General features: G+C 40.5%; 1 protein-coding gene across 1 annotated transcript in view; it reads right to left on the bottom strand.

Moving 5' to 3' along the window:
• Positions 1-1,957: 1,957 nt before the first annotated feature.
• The window catches only part of lancl2 (LanC lantibiotic synthetase component C-like 2 (bacterial)), a 34,328-nt gene continuing 25,740 nt past the window's right edge, over positions 1,958-10,545 (bottom strand). The window contains exons 6-9 of the mRNA XM_085763981.1: positions 9,052-9,234; positions 5,399-5,575; positions 4,253-4,325; positions 1,958-2,698 (exon numbers count right to left, since the gene is read on the bottom strand). Of these exons, the coding sequence (XP_085620107.1) occupies positions 2,622-2,698; positions 4,253-4,325; positions 5,399-5,575; positions 9,052-9,234 (510 nt within the window). The 3' untranslated portion in view covers positions 1,958-2,621. The remainder of the gene's footprint in view (positions 2,699-4,252; positions 4,326-5,398; positions 5,576-9,051; positions 9,235-10,545) is intronic.

Genomic DNA, 10,545 nt, shown 5'->3' with positions numbered 1-10,545 from the left:
TAGATTTGATTCTCAAAGGGATAGTTCAATATTTTGGCAAATTGGCCCATTGCCATAATCCCTATAGTCATAGCAGTAGGTTCGTTACCTTTAATTGTCGGTGCAAGCTATTTTTAGAACGGTGGAGCAGAGCCGTGAGCTGCTCAGAGCTACGCTACGGAGGCTCATTATGGGATTTCTTGGTTTCCCTCATCAAACTCATCAAATACACAATCCAACAACTCCACAACGCTCTGGTGGACAAGTTGTGAGCTGCACATTCACCACGCTATGAGATAATAACACAACGTTACCACACAGAGTTGTTTTAGAGGGAAATTCATGCAAAACCACTGATGCACGTTGCCTTCAGGGACAGTTTTTCATCATCAGTCTCTGTATTTCCCTCTAAAACAACTCTGTGTGGTAACGTTGTGTTATTATCTCATAGCGTGGTGAATGTGCAGCTCACAACTTGTCCACCAGAGCGTTGTGGAGTTGTTGGATTGTGTATTTGATGAGTTTGATGAGTTAGAAACCAAGAAATCCCATAATGAGCCTCCGTAGCGTAGCTCTGAGCAGCTCACGGCTCTGCTCCACCGTTCTAAAAATAGCAATTAAAGGTAACAAAGCTACTGCTACTGTATGACTATAGGGATTATGGTGATGGGCCAATTTGCCAAAAATGTTGAACTATCCCTTTAAAGTATTTTTTTTTTTTAGTAAACAGTTGAACACATGTGTAAATACTCAATCTCTAAGTGTTGAGTATGACTAGCATCCTGCATCGTGTCTGATGGTTCATATAGAAATAAAAACAGAGAGGTTGTAACCGTCCACTGTGATGATAATGATGATGATGATGCCTTCAGGTGCCGTCAGACACGAGACAACTCAGATCAACTCAGTAGTTTCACTCCTGTTCATCTGAATGAAATCAAACAGGTCAGTTTGGTTCAACACCTTTTTTTTTTCATGTTTTCATATTTGGTTCCATTTCTTTAAAATTAAACGAGACGTCATGAATGTGCACGAGACAGATGTGTGTTTACAGATGTTTATGTGCATCAGAGCAGGACAGAGAAGGAAAAACAGGATCATTCAGCACAGGTTTAAATTTAAGGCCGGTGTCAACAACACGTGACAAAAACATTTTTTTTTTTAACTTTTGTCAGTAAATTATTCATAAAGTCATAAACCAAAGCGACACCAAAATGTTTTGACACCAGATTTAAACCCAGTTTTTCGAGCAGGAAGCCAACGAGCAAAACACATCAGCTGGAAAGGGTTCGATGCAAAATAAGGAGGTTTTTCTTTTTCATAGTAACAAAAAGACAAAGTAAAAAATAATAATTACAATTCATCAGATGTTTGTCACATCGTGGAGAAAATAAATTCCTCTATACAAAGATTAATGTGTCGTATAATCATATATTTCCCTCATTATAATAAACATCTGTTCTTTTATCATCTTTGCATCTCATGTTTAAATTAGTTTTATATTTATATTATTTATTTAAATCGTATCATTGATTCTTTTTGGACAATTTCGCTTCACGAAAGAAAACAGGAAGTCATTTTTATTTCTTATTTGATGACTTCCCAGGTCAGAGGTGTTAAAGGGATAGTTCAACATTTTGGCAAATTGGCCCATTTAGTTGTTGTAGAGGGAAATTCACGCAAAACCGCTGATGCGCGTTGCCTTCAGGGACAGTTTTTCATCAGCAGTCTCTGTATTTCCCTCTAAAACAACTCTGTGTGGTAACGTTGTGTTATTATCTCATAGCGTGGTGAATGTGCAGCTCACAACTTGTCCACCAGAGCGTTGTGGAGTTGTTGGATTGTGTATTTGATGAGTTTGATGAGGGAAACCAAGAAATCCCATACGGCTCTGCTCCGCCGTTCTAAAAACAGCTTGCAACGACAATTAAAGGTAACAAACCTACTGCTATGACTATAGCGGTTATGGCAATGGGCCAATTTGCTGCCAAAAATGTTGAACTATCCCTTTAAACAACATCTGTCGCACATCTTTTCCCCGCGACGTGACAAACGCCTGGAGACAGAAACAACACGACGACACGGGAGGAGAAACCACGACAACGACAGGATACGAGGCACCGAGAGCCTTTTACAGTGAGCATGCAGAGGCATAGAAACACACACACACATACACACACACACACACACACACACACACACACACACACACACACGTACACACAGACAGACACACACACACACCCTCTTTCTTGGCCCGGGTGCTACAATATTAAAGGCTGAGGGATCAGGGTGTGTTCCTCTGCATCCATGCCGACTGGAAATAACACACACACACACACACACACACACACACACACACACACACACAATCAAGCACATACACACAGACACAGACACACACACACTTTCTGACGGGCCAAACAGGAAGTACGACGGCGTTCCATCGCTGCAGTTCTGTCCCTTTGTCTCTTCGCTGCGTCACAAACACACACACTCGTCCAGTTTGAGTCAGATCTCAGGTCAGTTTGTTTGGCTCCGCCCCCCTCACACACACACACACAGACACACACAGACACACACACACACACACACACACACACCCCTCTCTCCCGCTTTCATCATCCTCCGTCGGTCGCAGGTCAAAGTTCGAAGGCGGGGAAACAGGAAGCTTCAGGAGCGGCCATCTCTGAGAGGTAGTGGATGGCGCCGGCCATACCTGAGGAAGAGGAGGAGGAGGGGGGAGTGGTCTGTTACCGTCGGTTACTGTCATTTAATAATATAATAATAATAATAATAATAATAATGTTAAAGTGATACGCCGACATTTTTTTTCGTGTAAAACGCTGGAAGTGTATGGGTAGTGTTAGCCTGCCTCCACCTAAAGTCGCTAATTAGCTTAGCTCAAACACTGGAAGTGTATAGGTAGTGTTAGCCTGCTTCCTACCTAAAGTCGCTAATTAGCTTAGCTCAAAGGCTGGAAGTGTATAGGTAGTGTTAGCCTGCCTCCACCTAAAGTCGCTAATTAGCTTAGCTCAAACGCTGGAAGTGTATGGGTAGTGTTAGCCTGCCTCCTACCTAAAGTCGCTAATTAGCTTAGCTCAAACACTGGAAGTGTATAGGTAGTGTTAGCCTGCCTCCACCTAAAGTCTCTAATTAGCTTAGCTCAAACACTGGAAGTGTATGGGTAGTGTTAGCCTGCCTCCACCTAAAGTCATCAGAGAAACTCTTCAGCAACTCTAAACGGAAACCGGCGGGCCGATCTTCGTCTCAGAGCTGACAAAACTCTCCGGTAAGGCATCTTGAGCGGTCAAATGCCGCTAACGGGACCAGATCGGTCAAAACGGAGGGTTCAAGCAAAGACGCTTTATTTTGGTTCAAGCTAGCTACATCGAGGGTAGGTTAGCTTCCTGTTTCAAAGTAAAAGCACAAATTCTATCGTCATGGTTTTCTGTATGTAAAGGGCAACGGGTGTTTTATTTTGTGAAAGTAACCGGAAGTGCGTTGGTCACAACGGCTAGCTTGAGTAGCGCCGAATTCGTCCCAACAAAATTGCAAACAGCTGGTATTTAGACAAATTAACGACACACTGCTGATCTAAACGGCTACTTTCTCTCCTAAACATGTTTGAAATGTGGATAAAGTGATATTACAGAGTTTAGAGCTAAAATGAAACCAGCTTCTGACTGCTGATTTCAGCTCGGGTAGGAGGCAGGCTAACACTACCTATACACTTCCAGTGTTTGAGCTAAGCTAATTAGCGACTTTAGGTGGAGGCAGGCTAACACTACCTATACACTTCCAGTGTTTGAGCTAAGCTAATTAGCGACTTTAGGTGGAGGCAGGCTAACACTACCCATACACTTCCAGTGTTTGAGCTAAGCTAATTAGCGACTTTAGGTGGAGGCAGGCTAACACTACCCATACACTTCCAGCGCTTGAGCTAAGCTAATTAGCGACTTTAAGTGGAGGCAGGCTAACACTACCTATACACTTCCAGTGTTTGAGCTAAGCTAATTAGCGACTTTAGGTGGAGGCAGGCTAACACTACCCATACACTTCCAGTGTTTGAGCTAAGCTAATTACGGGCGATACGGCTCTATCTCCCTTGTTACTGCACGCACAGTGGAAAGGATGGTGTCTATCTGCTGGTCATGGACTCGGGAGTGAGGCAGGACACGAAAAAAAATGGTGGCGTATCCCTTTAAAATATATAAAGTAAAACAATGTTCTAATAATAATAATAATATTAACATGAGGGTGAATCACAGACCTTCGAACAGAGAGTAGGGTCGGTCCGGGATGCGACAGCCGTGTTTGCCGTAGTCCAGACACCACTCTGCAAACTGGAGAGGAAGACAATCACACATCCCATAATTACAACATCATCATCATCACTGAACGACAGGTTTTCAAATTCTGCCTTTAGAAAAGAAGAAGTAGGAGTAGCTGTGGTGGATTCACTTTTCCACTGGTCGCTTCAGCCTCTGTTGCTATGACGACGTGACACTCACCTGTTCCCTTGATGAGACTTTGAGGAGGAGGATTTATATTTAAATATCTACAGTTAATAATAATAATAATATTATAATTAAACTTCTAGTCCGGGTGGAGAATCCAGTTTCAAAGGAAACATTTTATTAATTTCAGATATAAAATAAAATCACAGCGTCTCCATGGAGACATGAAGATCTTTATTAGTCTGTTCTTAAATTCTTCATCTCTGAGATGAACTGAGATGTGGCAGCAATAAATATGCAACAAAAAATGAAAAAGGAAAATGAAAAACATAGATTAATCAAAAAGCAAAAAGAAAAGAAGATGACAATGAATATTAAAGGGATGGTTCAACATTTTGTCAAATTGGTCCATTGCCATAATCCCTATAGTCATAGCAGTAGGTTCGTTACCTTTAACTGTCGGTGCAAGCTGTTTTTAGAACGGCGGAGCAGAGCCATGAGCTGCTCAGAGCTACGCTACGGAGGCTCGTGGGATTTCTTGGTTGGTTTCCCTCATCAAACTCATCAAATACACAATCCAACAACTCGGCAACGCTCTGGTGGACAAGTTGTGAGCTGCACATTCACCACGCTATGAGATAATAACACAACGTTACCACACAGAGTTGTTTTAGAGGGAAATACAGAGACTGATGATGAAAACCTGTCCCTGAAGGCAACACGCATCAGCGGTTTTGCATGAATTTATCATTGGGATTATGGCAATGGGCCAATTTGCCAAAAATGTTGAACTATCCCTTTAAATTACCGATAGAGATATTATAAAAAATAATAAAAATCATAAATCAACACTTCTTGTTCTTGTTTCAGATTAAATTTGACTCATGAACTTCTGTTTTGTTGTTTGTCTGGATGAATCGGATGTTGCCGGGTCAAAGTGGGCGGGGCCTCGGTCTCACCTTGCAAGCGCGGTACAGGTACTTCCTGTCCTGCGTGACCTTGTACAGGCTGAGGAAGGCGTAGCCGTTTCCCGCCGTGCCGTGACAGATGCCGTAGCCTTTCCTGAGGAGGCCGCGCTGCCAGATCACCTCGGCACAGTCGGACGCCTCCTTCAGGTACTTCTCCTCCTTAAACACCTGACACACAGAGAGAAGAGGAGGTGAATAGGGTAAAAAACTAAACTAACAGATATCACCATGAAACCTCCCAAGTTTATCACTCACATTAAGACAAATATTTTTTGTATTACAAGTTTTGTCAGATTTTATGTTTAAATATGTAAATGAGGCAGTATATAATTAAATATGTGCTAATTTGCATATATTTCCAGAACAGAAACTTGAACAATGGATAAAGCTACTTTCTAAATTCTTGTTTTATTTTGTCGACATATTAGAGTCTTTAGTTTTTACAGAGGAGGATTGTGGATATCTCTTTTTATCACTCTGTAAATGAGAAAATACTGTCACCAGCCCTCAAACATCTAATGTCTCCATGTTTTTAGTAATAAAATGTTGTATAAATGAGGCTGTGAATGATATATCAACAATCCCCTCTGTAAAAACCTTCAGAATATAGAAAGGGATCAAAGTGGAAGGTTTGGTGTCTGGAAGTGCTGCTGAAGTGGAGATTTCTAGCTCAGAGTCTGAGTCTGAAAAACTCTTTCTGAGAAAACGGCCTTTAAAGACTTGTACTGTGAAATTACACAGATTATTATTGTCAATCGTCCTTTAACACCACAGCAACAGAACAGAGCACTGATTGTGAAACAACTTTTAAAGTTCATTAGAAACGAGCGGTTGGCGGCTTCCTGGAAAACAACGATCAGCTGATGTGAGAGAGAAAAACATCAGCTGATTGTTGTTTCATTGATTTAATTATTGATTGGTTAATTGCACATTTGTCTACTTTATCTATTTAACCAACCATTTAACCATAACGTCATCGTCCAGTTTAAAAATAAACTAATTAAAACTTTAAAGATTAATTTTCTCTAAACTAAAAGCTGAATACGTTGTTTAATTGGCTTCTGTTTATTTCTCTCCAAGGTTTTACTGTTGAACTCTTCTGTGTGATAAATGTTGGAGGAAAAATAAATGACTAAATGATGTGAATGAGACGATTAATCATGTAGCTGGCGTATTGATCGCGTTGCCTAGCAACAGGGAGGATGCTGCGCTGCTGAGGCCTCGTCCTCTTACATTTCTAGAGACAATTAGTCAAACAGTCTCTTCTCTCTCTCTCTGCTCTGAGACGCGACGTTGAGAAACACTCGTGGTTTTACAATAACTTTTTCTGTATTCTGCATTTATCTATCTTTATCTTTATTCTATTTTATATAAATAATTTATATAAAGTATTTTTTGCACTAGAATATTTTAATTTATTCTATTTTATCACTACCTTTAACTATTTTTGGGGCTGAGAGACGCAACGTTGAGAAACACTCGTGGTTTGCAAGGCAAGGCAAGTTTATTTGTATAGCACATTTCCGCAACAAGACAACTCAAGGTGCTTCACATATTAGCAAAATGAGAACATAAAAAGCAAACATTATTTAAAAACAGACAAGAGAAAGAATTAAAACAGGTATAAAAAGTAGTAAAAACAGAAAGGGAGCCAGAACAACTAAAACACGTAAAAAAGATTTTAAAAAAATAACAGAATAATTTTACAGTGCAGTTAATGAAAGGCAATATTTTTTTCTGTATTCTGCATTTATCTATCGTTATCTTTATTCTTTTTATATAAATTATTTATATAAAGTATTTTTTGCACTAGAATATTTTAATTTATTCTATTTTATCACTACCTTTAACTATTTTTGGGACGTTTTGTGTCTGCACCGACACCACGTCACGTTCCTGGTGCCGTAAACTGACCTTTACTGCTCTATTATTATTATTATTATTATTATATTATTATATCAGGGTATATACAGGAATCTTGAAGTTAATTTTAATACCTTTTTAAGACTTTTTCAAGACCTTTTCAATATTTTTCAACACCTCTCCGCCACTTCAAGCTGTAACCATTTACATCAGTGACACTTTTAACTGAACAGTTTTAGTTTGTGATAAAGACTGTAGACCGCTATGATGAAACAGAATTCAAAATAGGCTGGGATAATAAATAAAAGGCAAAGTTTATAAAAAAAAAAAAAAACCCACATTGCTCCACTCTCAAAAAACAAAAACAACAATCTTCTTTTCTTCTTTATGTACCGGTTCATCTTTGTTTTTTAATAAAATGAATAAATAGGACTCAAACTCTTGGACAGCTAATTCAGAAAAAATACCTTCAAAATTTAAGACTTTATAAAGTCAAGAAAATACTTTTTAATACTTTTTAAGGGTCTTAATTTTCCCAAAATTGATTTATCACCTTTTAATACTTTTCAAAACCCCGCGGATACCCTGTATATATTATTTATACATTTATTACAAATAATAAAAATAATTCTGATTCTGGTTTCCTCTGAGTGATTGTTCATGTTAGTCGTTGTGTGGTAGTGAGACGGAGACGAGGCGTCGTGTCGCTCATTGTGTTTTGTTCTCCGGCTGCACACGAGCCAACAGACCCACTAACGGCCAGGGAAGACGACATCAGAGTGTGTGTGTGTGTGTGTGTGTGTGTGTGTGTGTGTGTGTGTGTGTGTGTGTGTGTGTGTTGACTCAGTGGGGGAGCTCCGTTCACCAGCTCTAATTAAAAAAAACACACAAACTGTTTCTACACCTGAAGGTTTGAACACGTTTCTGTGGCTGCAGTTCTCAGCTCCACCACCGGGCGGCGCTGTTCTCTCTAGTTGGGTTTCCATCCACCTTTTCTTATGCGCATTTTGTGAAAATGCGCATAAATACTTGAATGGAAACGCCAGAAATTTGAATAAAGGCAGTAAATGCGCATAAAAGTTTATACGCTTGGAGGGGGTGGATTTGTCAGCGCATCGATTAAAGGAAATGCGAGTTTTTGTGATGGAAACAGATGATGCGAATTGAGGCAGAGTTTGTGGGTGAAGCTGCTGGACTTCACCCAGCGACGCCCCGGTGTCCCAGCTCTCGTCTCTGCTGCACCGCGACACAAACGCACTCCGTAACCCGTAATCTTTTGTTTATGACAGTTAAGACGACACAAACACACGCTGTAACATCGTATATGTAACTTATTGATTTTTCACCGGCTTCGTATGTAAACAGATGCACATGGAGGAGAGGAGCATAACCAAAACAGCGGAAAAGCGAGCGGACTGTCACAGTTCCCTACTGTCTTTCTGTGTAAATATCTCATGTTACAACATGAAAACCTGCAGCTTATATTCAAGTGCGGCCTATATATGTATTTTCTTTTAAAATGTAGCTGGTGCGGATTATACAGGTGCGTCTATAGTCCGGAAAGTACGTAAATTGTCCATGATATTGAGTGTCAGCTGAGTGTCAACTGTTGGATACATTCACGCTCTCTTATGACGTAATCTCACGGTGCACTCCTCCTAATCGCAAAACACTAATGAATGGAAACGGGCATAAATTCGCATTTGCTTTTTGCGCATTTTCACAAAATCCGCTTTTAAATTCGATACGACTTGGATGGAAACCCAGCTTCTGTCTCTCACCTTGTGGGCCATGATGAGCATGTGGATGACGCCCGGCGCTCCGTGGCACCAGTGCACGAGCCGGTCGCTCTCGTTGCTGATCGACGACGGGAAGTTCCCCGAGCGAAACCTCTTGTGGCGAACGTAGTCGACGCTGGGACGAAGCAGCTCGGACAAAATCTCCGACTGCAGCTTCGCCCCGGGCTGAAGGGACGAAGAAAAAGACAGAGATCAGTTTAGCTTCAACACACTGAGGCAGATCAGAGCTGAACAGGAGATAATCAATCAATAATCAATACAGACACTCAGGATGTGATATTCGCTGCTCAGTGTAGAAACATTGAAGGAATAGTTCAACATTTTGGCAAATTGGCCGAGTCATAGCAGTAGGTTTGTTACCTTTAATTGTCTGTGCAAGCTATTTTTAGATTTCTTGGTTTCCCTCATCAAACTCATCAAATACACAATCCAACAACTCCACAACGCTCTGGTGGACAAGTTGTGACCTGCACATTCACCACGCTATGAGATAATAACACAACGTTACCACACAGAGTTGTTTTAGAGGGAAATACAGAGACTGCTTGATGAAAAACTGTCCCTGAAGGCAACGCACATCAGAGGTTTTGCATGAATTTCCCTCTAAAACAACTCTGTGTGGTAACGTTGTGTTATTATCTCATAGCGTGGTGAATGTGCAGCTCACAACTTGTCCACCAGAGCGTTGTGGAGTTGTTGGATTGTGTATTTGATGAGTTTGATGAGGGAAACCAAAGAAATCCCATAATGAGCCTCCGTAGCGTAGCTCTGAGCAGCTCACGGCTCTGCTCCACCGTTCTAAAAATAGCTTGCACCGACAATTAAAGGTACAGAACCTACTGCTATGACTATAGGGATTATGGCAATGGGCCAATTTGACAAAATGTTGAACTATCCCTTTAACGTCAGTTTAGTCAAACAGGAGCTGAAGGTTTAACTGTCGATCATCTGGATCAATGAACATCAGCAGGTTCATTAATAAATTAAACGACATCAGTCTTTGATTTGATTCTGTGATCGACTGAAAACCGGATCAATACTCTCCTACAGGAGACGTCTGGGGACAAAAGTTACGAGTCTTTGTGATTAAAATGTCTCTTTTTATCCTGATCAGCTGATTGATCATCGTTATTATAAATGAGCTTTATAATATTAAAGCGATAGTTCACCCAAAATTGAAATTTCACTCATGATCTACTCACCCTCATGTGGACTAAGGGCTGGGAGAAGTTTCAGAGTCCTCCGTGGCTTCTCTGAGTTGAGTTGAGTTGAACATGAGAAATTGTTCAGAAAAAAATTAAATTAGTCTATATTTTAAGCTTGTTTGTAAATCGCGCGAGATTTGGACGGACCAGGAAGAGCAGTGAACTGAGACACTGGGAGCTTCCGCTACAAAACAAGCTTAAAATATAGACTTATTTAATTTTTTTTGGAACAGTTTCTCATGTCGGGGTTTCAAAATGTGCATAAGTGTCT

The sequence above is a fragment of the Trachurus japonicus genome, chromosome 20, assembly GCF_045865225.1.
Source record: "Trachurus japonicus isolate A0001 chromosome 20, Traja_1.0".
NCBI classification, from domain to species: Eukaryota; Metazoa; Chordata; class Actinopteri; order Carangiformes; family Carangidae; genus Trachurus; species Trachurus japonicus.
The sequence above is the reverse complement of the archived record's forward strand: the minus strand, read 5'-3'. Positions and strand labels throughout refer to the sequence as shown.